We start from the raw sequence: 25,654 nt of genomic DNA, 5'->3' as shown, positions 1-25,654 counted from the left end.
ACTCACAGTTGTACAACCATCACCATGATCAATTTTAGAATATTTTCATTACACTCCTCCCAGCCCCAAGCAATCATGAATCTACCTTCTGTCTTCGTAGATATGCCTATTCTGGACATTTCATGTAAGTGGATCACATATTCTGTGGCCTTTGCGATTGGTTCCTTCCACTTAGCATATTGTTTTCGTATTTATCCATGATACCCCCAGTGCCATCTTTTACAAGGGGGAAATTAAGGCCCAGAGAGGTTAGGTAACACTTGGTAAGTGGCAGAGCCAGAATTCAGACCCGGGTGGTGCAGACCAGCTTTCTAGGCCACCTGGCACCCCAGAGCCCTGACCCAGGTCCTCGTTCACTGTCAAGGGGAGGTTATCATCATGTTCCCTGGGTCTCAGCCTTCCACCGCATCTGGAACCCTCTGCCCCACTTGCATCCACTTAAGACCTGTCTCCATCACAACTTCCTGGGCTCAGGGGACATGAGGCCTTTTTGTCTGCCCATATCTGTTCTCCCTTCTGGTGAGGGGACTCGGGTTTCCTTTGGGGGAACCACCTTACCCACTCTTGACCCACGTGGCTTGGCTGGAATTGTCCCCACTCCACTTGCTTCAGGAGCAAGCGTGTAACCAGGCATGGCCAATGAGATTAGTCACAATCCCCCAGGCCACGTTGAGGGCCAGGAATGTGATCTGATTGGAGAGAAATGAAGCTAGAGGTGGGAGAGGGCTATGCTTTAGATTCTGGGAAAACAAAATTTTCTCCCTCTTCTGCAGAAGCTAGAGGAACAGACCCTCATCCTTCTTTGGGATCAAAGAGTGTTAGGAGGTGATGTATGAAAGTGCTGCGTAATAACAATGTGATCATACTTGAAGAAGACCCCAGGGGCCGCTCTGTCTAATGTCAACACTGTGGAAGCAGAGACAGGAGAGAGAGAGAAGACAAGTACTTGGTTTGAGCTCCTGGATCAAACCATACCTGAACAAAACATGCTATGGATTTTCCATTTAGCAGAACAAACAACTTCCTACTAAAGCAAACGTGAGATGTTTTGCGTCTCTTCTAAATAATATAAAAAAGGAGTATGAATTTCATATCCTAAATTTAGGATATTCCACAGCACTTAGAATAATATGCTACCTTAAAGTATCCAGATAACTGAGATAATTATTCTTTTTAATGCCCATGTTGTCTTATTTAAACGCACATACAGAGAGCGTCAGGAGGTCAGTGTAACAGGTGGCATCTCCATGCAATTTTTTCAGACCGTTTCAATAAAGCCAGCTGGGAGTTAGGCATGGAAAATACCACACAAATGCCACTCACCCAGCAGAACAGGGAGCACGGCTGCTCAGCATTGTTCCCACCTGATGAGGACAACTTGATCTAGAATGTGTTTCCAACTGTCGCAGCACTGAATGGGCTGGAGAATACTGCAATTACAAGTCACATCTTAGCAGAAGGCAGTGCAGGAGAAGTGGGACAGAGTAGAAATCCTGAAGCAGCCCAGAAAAGGAGGATGGAAAACAGAGGGAAAGCCCCCTTCGGAAGCAGGTTTAAAATAAAGTCCGTGTGGGATCAAACCACTGATCCTTAACCATGGCTGAGAATCAGAGCCTCTGTATGAATTTTTAGATTATATTTCTCCCTTAGGCCCTTGGAGTGGAAAGTGGTAACCCACTCTGGTATTCTGGTCTAGAAAGTCCCATGGACAGAGGAGCCTGGTCAGCTTTAGTCCACAGGGTCACAAAGAGTCAGACGTGACTGAGCACACACACTTTAGGCCCAGCCCAGAAGTTTCTGCTTCAGCCCAGTTTTCTGCTTCTGGGCAGAGCAGGAACATCTGTAGATTTTTTTTTTTTTTAATCTCAAGAGTTTATTCTGATGCACATGCCCAGTTAAAAACTCCAGGATTAAGAAGTAGGAAATTCTGTACAACCTTGGAAATATTGGAGTTGAACCAAAAAAAAAGGAAAAATGTATAAATGTATCATGAAAAGGACTCCTCAAAAAAAAAAGACAAATAGCAGGAATGAATAAAAAGCATTTCAAAAGAGTAGAGACATGGTCACGCATTAAATGTTTGCCAGGTTTTGGGGTGCAGATGGACAAGAATACTGACTGAAGGGCATTCACTCACAAGCTTGGCCCTCCCTCCCTGTTTCACACTTTCATCCAGAAGTTTCTAGGTGTGTGCATATTGAGATCAGGAGGCTCATTTGTCAATCCTTGTAATTGCTTTTGTTCCATTCCATATGCTTGTTAAAGTTTAGATTAGCTTATCAAAAACATTGACTGAGGGCAAGCTAAACTCCAGGTGTTGGGGTAGCCCTTGACTTTGGGGAGCTCGTGCCAGCTTGGAGAGATGGTAGGGAAGCATTAACGCTGGGGTGCAAGAAGCTGAGGGGCTGGGATGGGAGAGGCCCTGAGGGATGATTTCACCTACGAGATGCAGATGCGGGTTTAGAAGGGCAAACAGCCTTCATCAGGGAAAGCGCTGAGCGTGTGGACCGAAGGGAGGCTTGCGTCCAGCAAGCAGCACTAACTAATGAATAAAGTCATGACACCCCTCGGACACTGCTTGACGCTTGAAGCCGGTTTCATCGTGTGTTTCCCCTAGAGAGAGGATAATCGACCACCCCTGTGTTTTCCTCTCTCTCTTTTCTGAAACAGAAATTGCATCCTCCTGGTTAAGGACGCTCCCCTCGCAGACCGCAGTGGCCAGGTGTGTCAGCCCACACCTCGCAGTGTGTGAAAGAGACGTGCCACTCCCGTCTGACAGCGGAGTTCACGAGGCCGGATTATCACCATCCGTAGCAAAGACCTGGGAAAGACTGAAGGCAGGAGGAGAAGGGACGACAGAGGATGAGATGGCTGGATGGCATCACCGACTCGATGGACCTGGATTTGAGTAAGCTCCGGGAGTTGGTGATGGACAGGGAGGCCTGGTGTGCTGCAGTCCTTGAGGTCGCAAAGAGTTGGACACGACTGAGCGACTGAGCTGAACTGAGGCAATGACCTGGCCTTGCCCGCCGGGAGTGTCCCGAGACTTCAGGCAGGGCCCGGCGGGCTGGCGGCGGCTGGCGGACTCGGATCGCCGGGGCGAGGGCGCCCTCTGGCGGCGGCAGGTGGCGCGCGCCCTTGCTCGCCCTTGGCTCGCCCAGCGGATCGTCCTCGGCGATCCGGATCAAAGGACCCGCGGCTCAGGCAGAGCCCTGCAGGGCTGCCATTTCGGGAACTGGAGTGGGAGGGATCACGTCCTCGAAGGCAAAAGGAGCCTTTTAAACCTTTGGAAACATTCAGTAGAAAAGTGCTTTGTGTTCCCGTAGAGCCGGAAAGAACGATTTTTGAGGGAAGGTTTCTTTTGTTCCTCGCGATGGGGAAAGGTCATGTTTTCTCAAATCACCCGGATTGACAGGCCTAAAGGAGGCACAGGGGTGAGGGTCCAGAGCTTTTATCATATTGGCAAAGAAGTCTGGGGTCTCCAGAAGGCTTAAGGACGCCAAGGTCCCTCCTCTGAAAATTCCAGAGACTTGTGTTCAGGGGTGGTCCCCGCAGGAAAAGTCCCTCAATTCTGTGTTAATAACCCAGATGCCCCCCGCTGGCGGAAGCGAGGACCTAAGAGGTCTCGGGGAAGAGAGAACAGAAGAGACCTAAGTGGTTAAGTTCCAGCCTCCCCTGCACGGAGCGTCTCCTCCTCTGCTGAGCGGGGATGCGGAGCGTAGTGCAGGCTGTGGGGCGCGTGGTGGCGGTGGCCCTGCTGGGAACTAGCAGCCAGCTGGAGGGATGAGGTGGACCCGTAGGCTGGATCCACAGATTGGAAAGGCAGATATCCCTCACGAAGTCAAAAATGTACACATCAGATCAGGATGCACAGTTTATTATTCCGTTTGAGGAACAACAAACCCCAAGCTGTACAAATATGGATAGAAGATTTTTTGAGTCTGGAAATGAAGGCAGTGAACCAGTAACACTGGTTACTTTTAGGTAATGGAGCGCTTCCCTGGTGGCTCAGACTATAAAGAATCTGCCTGCAATGGTGAACACGTGGTTTCACTCCCTGGCTCAGGAAAATCACCTGGAGAAGGAAATGGCTACCCACTCCAGGATTCTTGCCTGGAGAACTCCATGGACAGATGAGACTGGCGGGCTATATAGTCCATGGGGTTGCAGAGATTAAGACATGACTGAGCATGTATTATCCTTCATAGTTGCTGAGAGTCGGGTGTGACTCAGCCCGGTGGTTCTGGCTCTCAGCCTCTCATGAGGTTGCAGTCAGGATGTTGGCTTGACTGAGACTGAGGATTCCCTTTAGAGATGTTTCACAACCATGACTGTTGGCAGGGGCCTCAGTTCTTGGCCATGTGACCCACTCCACAGGTTAACTGTTCTCACCACAAGGCAGCTGGCTTCCTGGAGAGGGGGAGAGCGATCCTAGAGAGAAACGTGGAGCCTGCAAGGTCTTTTATGACTTAGCAGCCTTGCAGGTCACACTCCACCACTTCTGCCACACTATTTGTTATAAAAAAGTCACTAAGGACAGCCCATACTCAAGACAAGGAGAATTAGGCTCCACCAAAGAGAGAAATGGGCTTCCCTGGTAGCTTAGCTGGTAAAGAATCCTCGTGCAATGCAGGAGACCCTGGTTTGCTTCCTAGGTTGGGAAGATCTCCTGGAGAAAGGAATGGCAACCCACTCCAGTAGTCTGGCCTGGAGAATTCCACAGACTGTATATAGTCCACGGGGTCGCAAGGAGTTGGACAGGACTGAGTGACTTTCACTTTCACTTTTCAGATGAACACTTGGACTTTCCAGGTGGCTCAATGGTAAAGAATCCGCCTGCCAGTGTAGGAGCTGAGGGTTTAATCCCTGGGTCAGGAAGATCCCCTGGAGAGGGAAATGGCAACCCACTCCAGTGTTCTTGCCTGGAAAATCCCATGGACAGAGGAGCCTGATGGGCTGCAGTCCAAGGGGTCACAAAGAGTTGGACAAACTGAGCGACTAAAACAACCAACAACAAAACAGAGAAATATCAAGGAATCTGCAGACATACTTTAAAACCACCAAATCTTGTTAAAATGCAGATTCTGATTAGGCAGGTCCTGGGAGGATTCCCCAAATTCTGCATTTCTAACAAGTTCGCAGGTTACCACTGCTACTGGTCTGTGGACCACTTCTGAGTAGAGAAGGAATCAAAAACACGCAAATAACTATAGCTCAGATGACATCTTTGGGAAGTGGACTGCTTGCAAGAATAATATCCTTCGTCATCCTGGCATCATTTTTGGATGGTGCCCAAATCTAAAGTCACATTTCCCCTGAAAGGTCAGAGCAGTAAAGTAAGAGAAAGACAAGATTACCTTGTTAGTACAGAGGACAAGCTGTAATGGAATTAAAACAATCAAAGGGGGATTCGGCCAAGCTCTCTAGCCTTATATTCAAGAAGCTCTCAGAAAGCACAAAACGTCAGCCATCAATTCTGAAGGGGATGCTAAACAAACAATAGCAAATCTGGGCTTCCAATAAGGATTGTACAAAATGCCTTCATAGGACTAAGACTACTGACTGCAGTACTTACAAAATTCACTTTGATACAGGAAGGCAAGAAGCAGCATCAGCATCTCAGAAGATCAAGACTTCCGCATGCTCTGCTGGCTTGAAGGCTTGTACGTTAAATAAATCATTTCCCATTCAATTGCCTGGACTGAAATTTGCTTTCAAATATAGCATAAAATTGCTATGTGACTCAGATGTAAAGAATCTGCCTGCAAAACAGAGGACTTGGGTTCGATCCCTGGGTCAGGAAGATCCCCTGGAGAAAGTAATGGCTACCCACTCCAGTATTTTTGCCTGGAGAATTCCATGAACAGAGGGGCCTGGTGAGCTACAGTCCATAGGGTCACAAAGAATAGGACACGACTGAGCAACTAACACACACAGCATAAAACTACAAATCCTGTATTTTTTTTAATTGCTATGATTCATACCATAAAATTCACCTTTTTAAAAACCATCTTTCAGTGGTTTTTAGCATGTTCATAGGTTATGCAACCATCACCACCATCTAATTCTAGAACATTCATCACCCCCAAAAAGAAACCCTAAATCCATTAGCAGCAACTCCCCATTCCATCTCTTGCAGTCCTAGGCAACTAGCAGGCTATTCTTTGACTCTGGATTTGCCTGTTCTGCACATTTCATATAAGTGAGCTCAAAAATTATTGCTATAAAATATATGTAACCATTTACCATCTTAACCATTTCCATGTGCAGAGTTCAGCGGTATTAAGCATTTTCATATTGTTGTGCAACTATTACCACCATCCCTCTCCAGATCTGTTTTCATCTTCCCATACTGAAACCCTATAACCAAACATCAAGTTTGTAAGTTTCCCCAATGCTACAACATGCATCAGTACTTCCTTCCTTTTTACAGGTGACTAACAGAGTCCCTTGGACTGCAAGGAGACCCAACCAGTCCATTCTAAAGGAGATCAGCCCTGGGATTTCTTTGGAAAGAATGATGCTAAAGCTGAAACTCCAGTACTTTGGCCACCTCATGTGAAGAGTTGACTCATTGGAAAAGACTCTGATGCTGGGAGGGATTGGGGGCAAGAGGAGAAGGGGACAACAGAGGATGAGATGGCTGGATGGCATCACTGACTTGATGGATGTGAGTCTGAGTGAACTCGGGGAGTTGGTGATGGACAGGGAGGCCTGGCGTGCTGTGATTCATGGGGTCGCAAAGAGTCAGACACGACTGAGTGACTGATCTGATCTGATCTGAACCCACTCCAGCGCTCAAAATTCTCCAAGCCAGGCTTCAGCAATACATGAACTGTAAACTTCCAGAAGTTCAAGCTGGTTTTAGAAAAGGCAGAGGAACCAGAGATCAAATTGCCAACATCTGCTGGATCATCGAAAAAGCAAGAGAGTTCCAGAAAAACATCTATTTATACTTTATGGACTATGCCAAAGCCTTTGACTGTGTAGATCACAATAAACTGTGGAAAATTCTGAGAGATGGGAATACCAGACCACCTGACCTGCCTCTTGAGAAACCTATATGCAGGTCAGGAAGCAACAGTTAGAACTGGACATGGAACAACAGACTGGTTCCAAATAGGAAAAGGAGTACGTCAAGGCTGTATATTGTTACCCTGCTTATTTAACTTCTATGCAGAGTACATCATGAGAAATGCTGGGCTGGAAGAAACACAAGGTGGAATCAAGATTGCCGGGATAAATATCAATAACCTCAGATATGCAGATGACACCACCCTTATGGCAGAAAGTGAAGAGGAACTCAAAAGCCTCTTGATGAAAGTGAAAGAGGAGAGTGAAAAAGTTGACTTAAAGCTCAACATTCAGAAAACTAAGATCATGGCATCCGGTCCCACCACTTCATGGGAAATAGATGGGGAAACAGTGGAAAGAGTGTCAGACTTTATTTTCGGGGGCTCCAAAATCACTGCAGATGGTGATTGCAGCCATGAAATTAAAAGATGCTTACTCCTTGGAAGGAAAGTTATGACCAACCTAGATAGCATATTCAAAAGCAGAGACATTAGTTTGCCAATAAAGGTCCGTCTAGTCAAGGCTATAGATTTTCCAGCAGTCATGTATGGATGTGAGAGTTGGACTGTGAAGAAAGCTGAGCGCCGAAGAATTGATGCCTTTGAACTGTGGTGTTGGAGAAGACTCTTGAGAGTCCCTTGGACTGCAAGGAGATCCAACCAGTCCATTCTGAAGATCACTTTGTGGGTGTTCTTTGGAAGGAATGATGCTAAAGCTGAAACTCCAGTACTTTGGCCACCTCATGCGAAGAGTTGACTCATTGGAAAAGACCCTGATGCTGGGAGGGATTGGGGGCAGGAGGAGAAGGGGACGACAGAGGATGAGATGGCTGAATGGCATCACCAACTCTATGGACGTGAGTTTGAGTGAACTCCGGAAGTTGGTGATGGACGGGGAGGCCTGGCGTGCGGCAATTCATGGGGTCGCACAGAGTCGGACACGACTGAGCGACTTAGCAGCAGCAGCAGCAGCAACATTCCATTGTATAGATATACCGCATTTAGTTTATCCATTTATCAGCTGATGGACACTTGGGTTGTTTCTACTTTCTGGCTATCACAATGTTATTAATACTATGAATACAATGTTATTAATACTATGTATATTCATATCCAATTACTTATTTGTATACATTTTCACTTCTTTTAAGTTTATATCTGGGAGAGGAGTTACTGTAGCACAGTAATTCTATGTATAACTACCTGAGGAGATGTCAGACTGTTTTCCAAAGGGGCTGCACCATTCTACAGTCCCACCAGCCCTGTGAGAGGGTTACAATTTCTCCACATCCTCACCAACACTTTTTATTCTCCATGTTTTTGATTGTAGCCATCCTAATGGGTGTGAAGGGGTATCTCGTTGTGGTTTTCTGTAATGACGAATGATGTGGGGCCTTTCTATTCCCCAAATGCTAATTGGCCCTTTGTATATCTTCTTTGGAGACATGTTTGCCTATTTTTAATTAATTTGTCTTAGAGTTGTAAGAGTTCTTCATATTCTAGATACAAATCCCTTGTCAGATACACGATTCGCAAATATTTTCTCCCATTCTGTTGGTTGTCTTCTCACTTTCATGATAGTGTTCTTCCAAGAACAAAAGTTTGTATTTTGATGAAGTTCAGTTTATCTATTTTTTTCTTTCATTGCTTGTGCTTTTGGTGTCATAATTAGACAACTGTTGGCCTAATCCAAAGTCACACAGATTTACTCTTATGTTTTCTTCTAAGAGCTTTAGAAATTTAGCAGTGTGTTTTGAGTTAATTTTTTTATGTGCTGTTAAGTACAGATCTAAATTCATTCTTTTGTATGTGAATTCATAGCCAAAACTCCAGTCTGTGTTTTTTTAAATCATCAGCTAGAAACACAGACAAGGGCCTTCCTTTGGTTTCCCGGTACCATCTCCCTATCCCCACCTTCTCCGCATCCGCTGGCTAAAAGATTTTGAGTTTTACAGCAAAACAATTTGTATAGACCAGGGCCAGGGGCCCAGCGCAGTTTGGTAGAATCTTTTCAATAAATCTCCACTGAATTTTGCTGGGATGCAAACAGGAGTAGTTCTGATTTACCAGTTATCTGAAAATAACTTCTAATAGGGGAGAACAATTTCCTCATCCAATTCCATCAACTAGTTACGTGTTAGTGATTAAAACAAAGATTTCTACCCTATAGAGCTTATATTCTTACAGGGAGAAAACAGACAAGAAACAGAAGAAGTAAGTACCTTATATAATATGCTAAAGGGTAGTAGTGCTCTGGGGGGAAGTGCAGAACAGAGCAAGAGGCATGAGGTTATGTGGTGGGGTGGGCTCTGCAACCTTTTGGAAAGAGGTGTTCAGAGTTGGTGTCCTTTCAAAACTGACATTTGAACAAAACCTTAGGAGTTGGTGAGGGATTTGACCATGGAGATATCTGGGGGAAAGGATTCCGGGCCAAAAGAATAGCCATTGCAAAGGCCACAAGGCAAAAATATGCCTCAGTATTTCAAGGAATAGGAAGGGAGCCAGTGTGACTAGAAGAGTGAGGAAAGGGAAGCTGTCACGGAGGCGAGATTATGTAGGTCTCATAAGCCATCTTGGGGACCATGACCTTTAACCTGTGATAACTGGGAAAAGCCACAGTGAGGTTCTGAGCTGAGCAATAGTACTGGGATCTGACTGACAGTTCAAAGTACGCTCTGGCTGCTGGGTTGAGAAGGGATTGTGGGCAGGAGTAAGGCAGGAAGAATAGTTAAAAGGCTTCTAAAATAGCCTCGGTGAGAGATGGGGGGAAGGGGGAGAGAGACTTGAGTGACGGCCGTTGAGACAGTGAAGAGGATCTGGTAGAGCCCAAAGGATGTCCTGGTTGATGGGAGTGTAACAGAGGCAGGTGTCAAAAGGGACCGTAGAGTTTTTGGCCTGAGAACCAGAAAGGAGTTGCCATTCCCTGTGACGGGGAGGCCACTGGGGAAGCAAGACTAGGGGTGGGAGGGCAGGGAGCTCAGCTTGGGGTGTGTGGAACTTGGGACTTTCTTGACTTCCAAGTGGAGGATCTTGTAGGCAGATAGCTATTTGAAAATGAGAAATCCAGGCTGGAGATATAAATGTGAAGGAGTCAGCCTCAAGGCAGGATGAGATACCAAGAAGAAAATGATGGACAGAACAGGGCCAGGGATGGTACCCTGGGCGCCTCTGGCACTGAGATCCAGAGGAGATGAAGAACACCCACGGAGGCTGTTTTCCTAGCAGTTTGGTAGCTACTTAAGTACATTTTGTCCCTCCCTTCCTTTTCTAATCTCCTTTCCTCCCCTCCCTTTTAATGGGCACCTACTGTGTACTAGGAACTAGAAAAGATGTTTAGCCCTCAATAAACTCATTGTCTTTACAGGAAATAAAATGCGTATTTATAAGATAATGGAGATGTGCAACAACTGAGTAGAAACTTGGCCTTTCAACAGACATCTGTTTGTAACCTAGTGCAAGAATTTAGAATTCAGTTGTCTTCAACCCTTCTCTCCCATGTTTAATTTATTGCAACTGGAACCAGAAGACTGATTCACTTGCTCACATTAGATTAAATGCATGTTCGGTTTAGGAAAAAAGAGAGGTCATAGAAGACTAATCCAAACTATCCCAGTGTTGCTGTCCTTCAAAACAGAACGCCCTGAAGCAAGGCGGCGATTAAACACAGGGCGCTAGGCAGGAGGCAAAGACCCAAGGACGTGATTCTTCACCACAAGAAGCGGACAATCTAGTACTCAGCCTAGAATCACCTGGGAGCTTTTGAAACCATTGTGATCCTGGGCTCCCCGCTAATTAAGTCAGAATTTTTGGTTCACAATCCGAAAAATTCTAAAAGGCTCTTTAGGGACCCTAATGTGCAGCCAGAGAAGAGAACCACTAATCCAGGTTTTTTTTTTTTTCCACAAATTATTTTAAAATTTGTAAATCATAAAGGATTTCAACAAAGTATGAGAATTATAGTTCATTTGGTCCATTCTTTAGGGAACAGACCTAAAGGAAATGATTATAATTCAACTTCACAAATAATCCACAATTTAGTATATTCTCTGATGGGAGAATGGGTAACCTGCTCTCAAACCACATTTCACAATAAAAAGAATGTCAGTCTTCTGCTTACCTGATGGGCTAGACAGTCTTGCTTTGTCAATTTTAAACATCACTATTTTAAATTACTTTGTGATACCGGTGAACTCATTTTTTTTTCTCTCAAAGATATGTTATCTTTCTTAATGATTCATACTTGTTGCTTTAGAAAAAAATGTATAGACCAAATGAGAACCAGCTTCATTTGCTGTCATCTGAACACACCTGGTAAACTGTCAGCCTTATGGCCATAAAGCAGCACAGAGAACAACCAACACTGGAGAATTTTATTAACGAAAAAACCTCTCATAATTTATTAACAAAGTCACAGGACAATAACTGTACATTTCCTTCTCTGCCACTGTCACCTGTTAAATTACTATTATCTTTACACACAAGGAAAAGTGGACATACTTTAAAGTCTTTCTGATAAATATATCGCCACTTTGCATCCTGCCTGGATAACGCTCTTCAGAACGACATACGCTGGAGCCTGTTTAAAAAAAACAACAGTAAGCAAACCAAAGAAATCCGTTCTATATTCACTTTCCATTGTAAGGCACAAGTCTAGCATGGCAGGGTTGGGACTTCTCTGGATAAATAATAAGATCTAAGAAATGATTTTAACAGCGGGAAAAAAAAATACTTTTCAAAAGATTAGAATGCCTTTGCTACAGCCAAAACATCTGACCCAACCAGCTTCTCACCGGAAACAGCGAATGTGCTGGGGAAAAGGATAAGGAAGCAAGAAATGATTCCCAGCTGGGAGCAAGGCTTTTGCTTGCTTTCTGTCAAGCAGTTCTATTAATGCTCACTTGTGAATGCAACTGGTGATGGAACTAAAGTTGAATGCTGTAAAGAACAATCTTGCATAGGAACCTGGAAAGCTAGGTCCATGAATCAAGGTAAATGGGAAGCAGTCAAACAGGAGATGGCATTTAGGAATCAGTGAACTAAAATGGACCGGAATGGGCGAATTTAACTCAGATGACCATTATATCTATTACTGTGGGCAAGAATCCCTTAGAAGAAATGGAGTAGCCCTCATAGTCAACAAAAGCGTCTGAAACGTAGTACTTGGGTGCAATCTCAAAAATGACAGAATGATCTCTGTTCATTTCCAAGGCAAACCATTCAATATCGCAGTAATCCAAGCCTTTGCCCCAATCACTAATGCATAAGAATCTGAAGTTGAATGGTTCTATGAAGACCTACAAGACTTTGTAGAACTAACACCAAAAAAAGATGTCCTCTTCATCACAGGGGATTGGAATGCAAAAGTAGGAAGTCAAGAGATACCTAGAGTAACAGGCAAATTTGGCCTTGGAGTACAAAATGAAGCAGGGCAAAGGCTAACAGAGTTTTGCCAAGAGAACACACTGGTCATAGCAAACACTCTCTTCCAACAACACAAGAGACAACTCTACACATGGACATCACCAGATGGTCAATACCGAAATCAGACTGATTATATTCTTTGCAGCCAAAGATGGAGAAGCTCTACACAGTCAGCAAAAACAAGACTGGGAGCTGACTGTGGGTCAGATCATGAACTCCTTATTGCCAAATTCAGACTTAAATTGAAGAAAGCAGGGAAAACTACTAGACCATTCAGGTATGACCTAAATCAAATCTCTTATGATTACACAGTGGAAGTGACAAACAGATTCAAGGGATTAGATCTGATAGACAGAGTGCCTGAAGAACTATGGACGGAGGTTCGTGACATTGTACAGGAGGCAGTGATCAAGACCATCCCCAAGAAAAAGAAATGCAAAAAGGCAAAATAGTTGTCTGAGGATGCCTCACAAATAGCTTAGAAAAGAAGAGAAGTGAAAGGCAAAGGAGAAAAGGAAAGATATTCCCATCTGAATGCAGAATTCCAAAGAATAGCAAGGAGAGATAAGAAAGGCTTTCTCAGTGATCAATGAAAAGAAATAAAGGAAAACAATAGAATGGGAAAGACTAGAGATCTCTTCAAGAAAATCAGAGATACCAAGGGAATATTTCATGCAAAGATGGGCACAATAAAGGACAGAAACGGTATGGATCTAACTGATGCAGAAGATATTAAGAAGAGGTGGCAAGAAGAACTATACACAGAACTATACAAAAAAGATCTTCATGACCCAGATAACCACGACGGTGTGATTACTCACCTAGATCCAGACACCCTGGAATGCGAAGTCAAGTGGGCCTTAGGATACATCACTATGAACAAAGTTAGTGGAGGTGATGGAATTCCAGTTGAGCTATTTCAAATCCTAAAAGATGATGCTTTTAAAGTGCTGTACTCAACATGCCAGCAAATTTGGATAACTCAGCAGTGGCCACAGGACTGGAAAAGGTTAGTTTTCATTCCAATCTCAAAGAAACACAATACCAAAGAATGCTCAAACTACCACACAATTGGATTTATCTCACATACTAGCAAAGTGATGCTCAAAATTCACCAAGCCAGGCTTCAACAGTACATGAACCGAGAACTTCCAGATGTTCAAGCTGGATTAAGAAAAGGCAGAGGAACCAAAGATCAAATTGCCAACAGCCGCTGGATCATCGAAAAAGCAAAAGAATTCCAGAAAAACATCTATTTCTGCTTTACTGACTATGCCAAAGCCTTTGGCTGTGTAGATCACAATAAACTGTGGAAAATTCTTCAAGAGATGGGAATACCAGACCACCTGACCTGCCTCCTAAGAAATCTGTATGCAGGTCAGGAAGCAACAGTTAGAACCGGACATAGAACACAGACTGGTTCCAGTTTGGGAAAGAAGTACATCAAGGCTGTATATTGTTACCCTGCTTATTTAACTTATATACAGAGTACATCATGTGAAACGCCAGGCTGAATGAAGCACAAGCTGGAATCAAGATTGCTGGGAGAAATATCAATAACCTCAGATATGCAGATGACACCACCCTTATGGCAGAAAACAAAGAAGAACTAAACAGCCTCTTGATGAAAGTGAAAGAGGACAGTGAAAAAGCTGGCTTAAAACTCAAGATTCAGAAAACTAACATCATGGCACCCAGTCCTATCCTGTCATGGCAAATAGATGGGGAAACAATGGAAACAGTGACAGAGTTTATTTTGGGGGGCTCCAAAATCAATGCAGATGGGCAGTGCAGCCGTGAAATTAAAAGATGCTTGTTCCTTGGAAGAAAAGCTATGACCAACCTAAGTAGCATATTTAAAAGTAGAGACAGTACTTTGCCAACAAAGGTCCATCTGGTCAAAGCTATGGTTTTTCCAGTAGTCATGTACGGATGTGAGAGTTGGACTATAAAGAAAGCTGAGCATTGAAGAATTGATGCTTTTGAACTGTGGTGTTGGAGAAGACTCTTGAGAGTCCCTTGGACTGCAAAGAGATGCAACCAGTCCATCCTAAAGGAAATCAGTACTGAATATTCATTGGAAGGACTGACGCTGAAGCTGAAACTCCAATACTTTGGCCACCTGATGTGAAGAATAACTCTTTGGAAAAGACCCTGATGCTTGATGATGATTGAAGGTGAGAGGAGAAGTGGACGACAGAGGGTGAGATGACTGGATGCCATCACGGCCTGGACATCAATGGACCTGAGCTGAGCATGCTCCGGGAGCTGGTGATGGACAGGGAGGCTGGCGTGCTGCAGTCCATGGGGTCGCAAAGAGTGGGCACAACTGAGCGACTGAACTGAACTGACCGATATGGGTTCTCTTTCTCTGACGGTGGTTTTATAACTTTCTGGAAACAGAAATGTTCCTGTGCCTCAACCTTCCAAATAAAGTACCACTACAAGCAAACAGTAAAGATGGGTCCCTACCAGTTCTGCGTCATGTTCGAGGCCTATGTCATGGTGCTCAAGTTCTTCATCCCGAAATTTCTTGATCACCTGGTTAAATAAAAAGAAACTGAAACAAGTCAGCCTTCCAACTCCCCACTGTTCAAACTTACTCTGGTGGCCAAAGCCTCATGTTGCCGTCTAAGACACGGGTAGGCAGACTTTTCCTGCAAAGGCCCAGAGGCAGTACTTCAGGTTTCTCGGGCTATAAGGTCCCTGTCACAATGACTCAACTCTGCCACCCTAGAGGGGACAACAGCCATGGACACACAGACAAATGAGTGCAGCTGTGTTCCAGAAAAACTTATTTACAGAGACAGGTGGGTGGCCACTGACTTAGACTTAAAAAAAAAATTAAACAGTTCCCTTATTTTCTGTAGAAAATTTCTGAGGATATTTACTTATTATTCTGAGTACATTCGTTTATTTAATCTGAAGGATCTGTGCTTGTGGCCTTCGCTCAGGATCCAACAATGACCCAGAAGCAGAGAGAATACAGGTGTGGGCTCAGGAAACGCGGGTTTCAGTCCCAGCTCCGCCCGAGCACGTGACAGGGCCCATAGCTTCAGTGTGCACGCCCTTCAAATGAGGTGCTGCCCCAAGTTTCTAAGGCAGTGCTAGTCCCTAACATTCCATTTTGTTCCTCTTACCAAACTGCGTTATTTGCCCTTTCCCCCTGGCAGTCCCTTCCAGAGCGTGGTCCGATACCTGCAGAAGCTCCTCGTATTTTTCAGGCTCCTTCTCCATCAGCGTCCTGATCTGGTTGTTGTAGTGGTGTGCAATGGACTCTTCCACGGCCACCGTGCAGGCCATGGCGCCCTCCTTCCCAAGCAGGGCAGTTCCGGCGCCTGGAATGGTCAGATCCAGAAGGTAAAGGATGGGGTTGACACCACTGGGGATGGAGACCAGGTCAGGGTTTGTCGCCTGGCACCCTGGGGCTGGGCAATTCCTTGTTGTGGGGGAGTGTCCTGAACGTGGTAGGATGCTTAGCGGGATCCCTGACCTTTACCCACTAGGTGCCAGTAGCATCCCCAGTTGCAACAACCAAAACTGTCTCTAGATGTTGCCAAGTGTCCTCAGGAGCAACCTGCCATCCTTGAAAACCACGGTGCCAGATGACAGTGTCAAACCCTGTAAGAATGTTCTTTGAGTGCTTTTTCTAACCTTCTGATAATGGCAGGAGCGAGTCTTCACTGGGGTTCTTGGGTTCTTCTGTATCACTGACTCTCCCTTTTTATTTTTGTGTTTTTTTTTCTTTTGGCTGTGCCTCAGGGCTTGTGGGATCTTCATTCCCCAACCAGGGCTGGAACCTGGGCCCTCAGCAATGAAAGCGCTGAGTCCTAACCACTGAACTGCCAGGGAGTTCCCTGACTCTCTTTTTAAGAGTGAGCAGATCCCAAGTTTAGAACCTTCATCAGGGAACTTCATCTGGTCAGTCAAATTACTCTAGCCTTTTCCCTCTCTGTTGTAGTTATTTTCAATGTATCTTCTATTTATAAAAGTACTGATTTTAAGGTTCTATCTTAAATAAATTTAAGCAAAAAAAAAATCAATTTAACTTTAGAAAAATATTAAGTAAACGAAAAGGTTGTAAGGGGACACAGCAAGAATTGTAGAGGGGTTATTTAGTGATTCAGCCATCCCAGATCCCTAAGCTCACACGGGCTCTCCGAGATAGACACGTACCCAGTGCAAACCCCACCACGTTCCAAAAGGGCATGAGGACGGTAGGCCGCACCCTGAATGCAACCATCAGCTCATTGAACTTTTTCAAGTGGTCCTTTTCTTGGTCCCACATTTTCTGTAAGAAACATAAAAACAAAGACATTTCAGAGAGACCACCTGCTACGTAATAAGGAAGCCACATGCTGTGTTCATGTGGGTAAAGGAAGCACAATGGGGAGAATGATGGGAACTGCTACTTCCCCCAGTCCCCTTGAATCATCGAAGGAAAAGCCCTAAACATCAGATTACGGGGAAGAGAGACAGCAAACCAAGAGAAATGTCCGTTATCTCCATTCCAGACAAGCAGAGTCCGAACCACAGAGCTGGCAGAAGCTGCTCAGATCCACAGTGCGCCTATTCAAGGACAAGGGGCCACACCCCAAAGACATGAGATGCGTAGCCCATTTCAAAATTTAGGAGGGCAGAATATTACCCTTTATATGATTTCCTTTCAGACAGCCAGAAATGTATCATTTACATCAAAGGAAAAAGGAAGAATGATCGTAAGAGCTAACACGTAAGAGTATGTCCCATAGCCAGGTACTGTCAAATAGCTTTGTGAAGGACAAACTATCATTATCCTCACTATACAGATGAAGGAAGTGAGGCACAGAGAGGTTAGGTAATTTGCCCAAGTACTCAGAGCAGGCCATTTAACTTGTGCTAAGTGGCTACTACATGCCAGGCATGGTATTCGCTGCTCTACACCAGCTCATTTACTCTTCACCAAAACTGAATGACGTTTTGTCAGCTCATTTTGCAGACACGGAACACGTCATGGGACTTCCTCAAGCTCACAGAGGTAGGAGGTGGGACAGAGCTGGAATGGGAACTTCGCTTTGTGTGACTATGAAGCCCAGGCCTGTCCGATCTGCCCCTCAGTATAAAATATCAAATATCCCCACTGGGCTCCACTAGGGGTGGGACCACAAGGTCTTACAACCGGTGTTTTGAGTTGATGCAGTGACTTAGTCCTTTTTTATTGCTCCCCGCCACGAAATTTTAATACTACAGCTAGAATGTGTATTTGTTTATGTACTATAAATCTGCTTTTGTCTGTCTGTGGTTTATAAAAAAGAAGAATACGCTTTTTACTCCTCCACCCCCACCCCACAACCAATTTTTCCTCTCTTGGGGACAACAGTACCTCCCTTGACAACGCATGACCCGATGTGATTCATCACTGAGAGATCAAGAGGTGCCCACCTGAATGACCGGCCCGATGCTTGTCCGACCCAGGACGGCCATCTGCCCTGCATAGATGCGGTTCGCTCCATATTCACCTGCATGATCCACCCGGATTATTCGATCCACAGCTTCCCTATTGATATTGTCTAAGGTCATTCCCGAACTGCAAAATCTGACACTGATTCTTCTTCCATAAGCTGCAATGCAAGTGTTTATTCTCCGTTACTCTCAGGTAAAATTGAGATGATTCCTTTCGTAGAAGAAAGAGGCATCTTACAGCAAAGGTCACAAATAAGCTCCCCATAGGTTGGGGAAGCCTACAAGTGGACCCTGTTTAACCTGCAGTAATTTGTGGCTTTGTTTTTTAAACTTCTTATTTTGTATTGGGGTATAGCTAATTATCAAAAAATGTGATAGTTTCAGGTGAACAGGGAAGGGACTAAGCCATGCATACACACGTACCCATTCTCCCCCAAACACCCCTCCATCCAGGCTGCCACATAACACTGAGCAGAATTCCATGTGCTATACAGTAGGTCCTTGTGAGTTATCCATTTTAAATACAGCAGTGTGCAGTTTTCTTTTTTTTAAAGTAAATTAATTGCCAGTATTTAAAACATAGAAGATTTAACATAAAGATTTGGAGCCTGGCTTCAGTTGAAGTGTATGTCCATCTAGAAATACTGACGGTGTCTTCTCACCAGACAGCGAACACGGCAGCTGTCTCTGGATGGGCATGTTTCCCCACTTCATACACCTGCTTCTTTTCCAACTCTGGCTGCACACAACCCCTAGGGGGCTCTCAGAATCATGGATGCTTCTCCCCAGTTGATCCCTGGGAGATGATGCTTTTAAAAAGTTCTGTGCACAAATGTTCTCTGCAGCCAAGGTTAAGAACTGTAGATTTAATTTCTCTTATTAAAAGTTATCTGTGCCAGTGAGCATCTGACTTTGAGAATTTAGCCTAGCGCTTACGTTTCATCTCATTCTGGTACTTGATTCAACTGAACTCTTCCTGCTTTCAAAATGTAAATTCTTCAGGATAGATTAGATTTTGTCTTTTAAAAAAAATCTCCAAATAGTTAACACCTTGACTATAATCTCTGAGGCTTGTATTAGAGCATTCCCAAAGTTCTCTCCCCTAAGAGAAGAGTTTTATAACATGTTTAGATGTATAAGGTGTTAACTCATTTTGCAGATATGGAAGTAAAGACTTAGACCATTTAGTTGGTAATGTGAACTCTGACTGTACTGATATCATCTTGAGATGTGTTTCAGGGCTCTTATGACTACCATCTGTTTAATAGATACCTTTCATTTAGGCTAAGGAAAACCCACAAAATGTGTAGAAAGTTTCATTCTGATACATCTATAGCCTTTTTTTTTTTTTCCATTAAAAAAGGCTTGAGTGCTTTGGACACAAAGTGATGGGGTAGGCCTGATGAAACCTGAGATGTGCATTTGAACTTTTCAGGCTGAGGATTTTAAATGCCTCACTCTAGACAAAGGAGCAGTGGATATGGGGGTCTGAAGCATGGTGTCCCAGCTTTGAGCCATTCTTCCACAGAACCTGCTCCATCTCACTGAGCATGCCTGACTTAACTGGGTGGATTCCAAGTTCTGCCAGGTGTAAGGTACCACTCAGATCTATGTCATCAGACAGCAGGTCACTGTGGTCCACGGCCTTTTGCTTTGTTTTGGCCACGCTGCATGCAGGATCTTAGTTCCCCTACTAGGCTTCGAACCTGCGCCCCCTGCAGTGGAAGTGCAGAGTCTTAACTGCAGGACTGCCAGGGAAGTCCCTCCATGACCATTCCATGTGGAGAACAATTTGAGACATTTGACAAAGTCAAGGTAACCTGTCCCAAGTTTTTCCTCCAAGTCCAAGGCCTGGCCTCCTTGTAGACAGATGTGGTCCAAAAGTTAAAATTAAAAATGATGAGATGTGACTTTCCCTGGCGGTCCAGTGGTTAAGAATCCGTCTGCCAATGCAGGGGACATGGGTTTGATCTCTGGTTCTGGAAAACCCCACACACCACAGGGCAACTAAGCCTGTGCATCACAACTACTGAGCCTGTGCTCTAGAGCCTACAAGTCACAGTACTGAAGCCCACCCGCCTACAGCTTGTGTCCACAGCACGAGAAGCCACTGCAGCGAGAAGCCCTCAAACTGCGATGAAGAGCAGCCCCCGCGCTGCGGTGAGAGGAAGCCTGTGCAAAGCAACAGAGACCCAGTGCAGCCACGAATAAATAAATAATGAGATGACTCGACTTCTTAAAATAACCTTGTTCTCTCATTTTGTTACTCCCACCACAAAATGTGTTAATAAGAAAGAACTTTTAAAACAACACAATACTCCTTTCTTTTTTTTGGCCAAGCTGAGTGGCTTGTGGGATCTTAATTCCCAGACCAGGGACTGAACCATTGAACTGGGCCCTCACCAGTGAAAGTGCAAAGTTCTAACCACTGAACCATTGGGAAATTCCTCAATATTAATTTTTAAGAAATCATTTACTGAGAAATAGCAAGGGGTTAAGTGCATGAGTTCAAACACACAGCTGATTTTTGATGGGTAGAGTTATAATTCCTATTAAAAACATATTTGACTTCTCCCTAACACTGCAACACTTTTCCAGATTCAGGCACCTAATAAATGCCTTTTTTGAGGTATATGTGGAGGGTGAGGTATGGTAATATTTGCCATCCCTATCTTGTCACAACTTCTGCAAGGTGGCTTTAAAAAGTATTGGATGGATGCTTTTTAGATTGCAAAGATATCCTTTAAATGGCCATACTATCCAAAGTAATCTACAGATTTAATGTGACCCCTATCAAATTACCCATGACATTTTTCACAGAACTAGAAAAAATAATCATGAAATTTGTATGGAACCATAAAGACTGAGAATTGCCAAAGCAAGTCTGAGAAAAAAGAACAAAGCTGGAAGAATAATCCTCCCGGATTTCAGACAATACTCCAAAGCTACAGTAATCAAAAAATGTGGCACTGGCACAAAAAGAGACAAATGGATCAACTGAACAGACAGACAGCCCAGAAATAAACCCACACACCTAGCCAGTTAATCTTTGATAAAGGAGGCAAGACTAGACAATGAGAAAAAAACAGTCTCTCCAGCAAGTGGTGTTGGGAAAGCTGGACAGCCACATATAAATCAAGTTAGAACATGCTCTCATAGCATACACAAAAATAACTCAAAATGTAAGTTATAAATAAATAAGACAGGACACCACAAAACTCATAAAAGAGAAAATAGGCAAAACATTCTCTGATATAAACAGTACCAATGTTTTCTTAGATCAGTCTCCCAAGGCAATAGAAATGAAAGCAAAAACAAATAGGACCTAATCAAACTTATAAGCTTTTGCACAGCAAAGGAAAATGCAAAGACAACCTTCAGACAGAAAATATTTGCAAACAATGCAGCCAACAAGGGCTTAATTTCCAAATTATACCAACAATTCATACAACTCAAAAAAACCACACACACACAAAAAAAACCCAAACAACCCACTAAAAAAAACAGGTAGATCTAAATAGACATTTATCTGAAGAAGATCTACAAATAGCCAATAGACACATGAAAAGACGCTCAACACTGCTAATTAGAAAAACGCAAATCAAAACTACAATGAGGTACTACCTCACACCAGTCAGTCAGAATGGCCATCAATAAAAAGTCTACAAATAACAAATGCTGGAGAGGGTGTGGAAAAAAGGGAACCCTGGTACATTGTTGGTTAAGAATGTAAACTGGTGGAGCCACTATGGAGAACAGTATGCTGGTTCCTCAAAAAACTAAAAACAGTTGCCATATGATCCAGTAATACCACTTCTGGGCATATACCTGGACAAAACTATAACTGGAAAAGACACACGCACCCCAATGCTCATAGCAGACTATTCACAACAGGCAAGAGATGGAAGCAAACTAAACGTCCACTGACAGATGAATGGACAAAGAAGATGTGGTCTGTCTACACACACTCACACACACACACACACACACACAATGGAACACTGCTCACTCCTAAAGAGTGAAATAATGCCATTTGCAGCAACATGCATGGATCTAGAGATTATCATACTAAATGAAGGCAGAGAAACACAAATACCAGGTGATACCACTTATGTGTGGAATCTAAAATGAGAACTAAGAAATTTACAAAAGAACTTATTTAAGAAACAGACTCACGTAGAAAACAAACTTTTGGTTACCAAAGGGGAGATGGGGTGGGGGAAGGATAAATTAGGAATCTGGAATTAACAGATACAAGCTACTCTCTATAAAATAGATAAGGGCCTTCCCTGGTGGGCCAGTGGTTAAAACTCTGCCTTCCAGTGCAGGGGTGTGGGTTTGAACTCTGGTCAGGGATTTAAGATCTCACATTCCTTCCGCCAAAAACCAAAACATAAGACAGAAACAATATTGCAACAAATTCAATAAAGATGTAAAAAATGGTCCACACCAAAAAGAATAGATAAACAAGGTCCTACTATATAGCACAGGAAACTATATTCAATATCTAGTAATAAATTATAATGGGAAAAAAAAAGTATGAGATGGACCATAGACAGGGCACAGAACTAGAATCAGAAAATACCTATCTTGTCTCTAACACAGACTTTTGACAATTCCGAATTGCCATTTCTTACATATAAAATTGGGAACAATCTGGTTATTTTCTTTTTTGGGGAAACACAATAATAATATCTGTCTTACTGAGTTATCATAAAGATAAAAAGATACAGGACACAAGTAACTACAAGTGAAAAAGAATGAAGGAGCATTAAAATTCATCTTCAACAATCCTGAGTTGTGCCTGCATTGTCACACACTTTAAAACTGAGAAATAATAAAATTGAGGCCCAGTGCTAAAAGCTCTCAAGTGCATCATTTTCTATTTGTGATTTCCTAAAATGTGAAACATATACCAGTGATGACACCTATGAGATTTCAATTTGTATGTGAAAAGATCTTAAGTTGCTATGATTCTCTTCCATACACATATAGAAACCTATATGCAGGTCAAGAAGCAACGGTTACAACTGGACATGGAATAACAGACTGGTTCCAAATTGGGAAAGACGTATGTCAAGGCTGTATATTGTCACTCTGCTCATTTAACTTAAATGCAGAGTACATTATGTGAAATGCCAGGATGGATGAAGCACAAGCTGGAATCAAGATTGCCAGGAGAAATATCAATAAACTCAGATACACAGACGACACCACCCTTATGGCAGAAAGCAAAGAACTAAAGAGCCTCTTGATGAAAGTGAAAGAGAAGAGTGAAAAAGCTGGCTTAAAACTCAACATTCAGAAAACTAAGATCATGGTTTCTGGTCCCATCACTTCATGGCAAACAGATGTGGAAACAATGGAAACACTGAAAGACTTTATTTTCATGGGCTCCAAAATCACTGCAGATGGTGACTGCAGCCATGAAATTAAAAGACACTTGCTCCTTGGAAGGAAAGCTATGACCAACCTAGACAGCATATTAAAAAGCAGAGAAGTTACCCTGCCAACAAAGGTCCGTCTAGTCCAAGGTATGGTTCTTCCAGTGGTCATGTATGGATGTGAGAGTTGGACCATAAAGAAAGCTGAGCGCTGAGGAATTGATGCTTTTGAACTGTGGTGTTGGAGAAGACTCTTGAGAGTCCCTTGGACTGCAAGGAGATCCAACCAGTCCATCCTAAAGGAGATCAGTAGTGAATATTCATTGGAAGGACAGATGCTGAAGCTGAAACTACACAATACTTTGGCCACATGATGTGAAGAACTGATTCACTGGAAAGGACCCTGACGCTGGGAAAGACTGAAGGCAGAAGGGGACGACAGAGGATGAGATGATTGGATAACATCACTGACTCAATGGACATGAGTCTAAGCAATCTCCCGGAGTTGGTGATGGACAGGGGAAGCCTGGTGTGCTGCAGTCCATGGGGTCGCAAAGAGTCGCACACACGACTGAGCAACTTAACTGATTCTCTTCCAACTCTTTTGATTTTATCAAGGAGACTGTCTCAGTTTACAGCTGACATATCTTAAAATCTTCCTAACACTTGTTAATTTTCCTTTCTTTCGAGAAAAAAGATGGGCTTGAGTTCAAACCTTGGTAGACAACAGTATCTAATACAATAACTTGTTTTCAGCGTACTTTTATGATTTTTTTCTTGGGACAAGAAATATTGGTTTTCCGTTTACCTAGGGATCTAGTTTCCAGTGTTTTGATTTTAAAAAGGAATATGGTCTAGGGAAAAAAAAAAAAAAAAACTCTAGTAATATCAGTGGTAAAATATCAATGGTACAGTTATTAAGCAAAAATCCTGAAGGTGGTACACGCATGGTTTAACTTTGAGAAAATGACCTCACAATTTTCTGAGGCAGCTCAGATAAATGAGGAAAAGACGAGTCAGAATCTAAGCCCAAGTCTCCCTACTCCAATTCGATGCTCCTTCCAACATTCCGGTGCTTCTCTAACTTGCAAATGCACACGAGTCATTCCAAGGTCTTGTTAAGATCCGGTAGGTTAGAGAAGCGATCTGAGAATCTGCGTTTCTAACCGGCTCCGGAGTGGGGCGGGCGTACGGGAGGAAACCCACTCTGCCGGTCGTAGGGCCACCTACAAGGTCATAAGCGAAAGCTACGAGGACCACCCCCCCCCACCCCCGCCCTAGGAAACTAAACTTTCAAGGTTGCCAACTCTCCTCAATTCGGAACGCCTACCACACCTGCAGTGACGTCACAGAAAAGGCGCGAAATTGCGTCATCTCCCAAACGCACGGACGCCGAATGGGCTCGCCAGAAAACTGAGGAAAACCCACCCCCTTTCCGTCCGGCGGGCTCCGCGGCCGACTGCAGGCCTCGCGCCGCTTTTCCAGCCGCGCAGTCGCCCTCCGTCGCAGCCCTGTGACGTATGAACGTCTGCCCCCCGTGACCTCTACGACCTAAGCCTAAGGCGAAAATTCCTGGGCTCCTCAGCCCCGCGCGCAGTCGCGCTCAGGCTTCCCCTTTACCTGAGAGGGGCTGCAGGGCGCCTGTGCGCAGCCGCCACAGGCAGCAAGCCGCCAACGCCCGGGCACAACTCATTGCCGCGGAAGCAGCACTACTTCTCCTTAAACGGAGGGGGTCAACGGTACCCTTGGCGTAGACTGATGACGCACGGCCTACGGAAGGCAGATGCGGTTGGCTCTCGCACCGGTGGAAACGCCCCTAATCCCCCGCTTCCACTCGATTGGTTGGAAATGTCAAATGAAAAGACTCTAGTGGATGCGGTCGCTATCAATCACTACGTAAAGAGTTGCCATAGAGACGAGAATGCTAACTTGCTCTTTCAAAAATCCAAACAGGTAAAATATTACTCACCTCAATTCCTGAGGAAAAGGACAATGAGGGAATTGTTTACCGGCATAGCCATTGTATTTTGTGCTTTGCCAATACAGGAAATTTCTATCTGTAGGCTCTTTAAAATAGTAGAAATTACAGTCTGAAATTCAATTCACCACGTGAAAAGTGTTGACTCTAGTTATTGGGATTGACAAACTAAATTTCTTCCTACTCCTTTTCTTTATTTTTAGATTTTCTACAAAGAACATTTATTATTGCTATCCTTATTTGTCCTTTACTGTTAGTGAGAGAGTGTGTTAGTCCCTCAGTTGTGCGGGACACTTTGTGACCCCCATGGGCTGTAGTGTGCCAGGCTCCTCTGTCCATAGAATTCTCCAGGCAAG

The 25,654-nt window shown here is 44.0% G+C and overlaps 1 protein-coding gene across 9 annotated transcripts in view; it reads right to left on the bottom strand.

Annotated features, from left to right (window-relative positions):
- The window catches only part of COQ7 (coenzyme Q7, hydroxylase), a 36,901-nt gene extending 11,824 nt beyond the window's left edge, over positions 1-25,077 (bottom strand). For 2 of the 9 annotated variants that reach the window (XR_015154665.1, XM_086375554.1), the window contains exons 1-5: positions 24,941-25,077; positions 17,916-18,094; positions 16,671-16,785; positions 15,693-15,832; positions 14,967-15,035 (exon numbers count right to left, since the gene is read on the bottom strand). Coding sequence is in view for 6 of the 9 variants with exons in the window: in XM_086375554.1 (XP_086231680.1) it covers positions 14,967-15,035; positions 15,693-15,832; positions 16,671-16,785; positions 17,916-18,094; positions 24,941-25,013 (576 nt within the window). In the remaining 3 variants the exon portion in view is untranslated. Of the gene's footprint in view, positions 1-11,429; positions 11,650-14,966; positions 15,036-15,692; positions 15,833-16,670; positions 16,786-17,915; positions 18,095-24,655 lie in introns of those variants that run through there. The other 7 variants (XM_086375557.1, XM_086375553.1, XM_086375556.1 and 4 more) reach the window with 7 other exon arrangements.
- Between the last annotated feature and the right edge of the window lie 577 nt (positions 25,078-25,654).

This window comes from Bos grunniens, chromosome 25 (assembly GCF_055505025.1).
Source record: "Bos grunniens cultivar Pamir isolate PY7600 chromosome 25, Bosgru_T2T1.0, whole genome shotgun sequence".
NCBI classification, from domain to species: Eukaryota; Metazoa; Chordata; class Mammalia; order Artiodactyla; family Bovidae; genus Bos; species Bos grunniens.
This window is presented reverse-complemented; position numbering and strand designations above follow the sequence as displayed.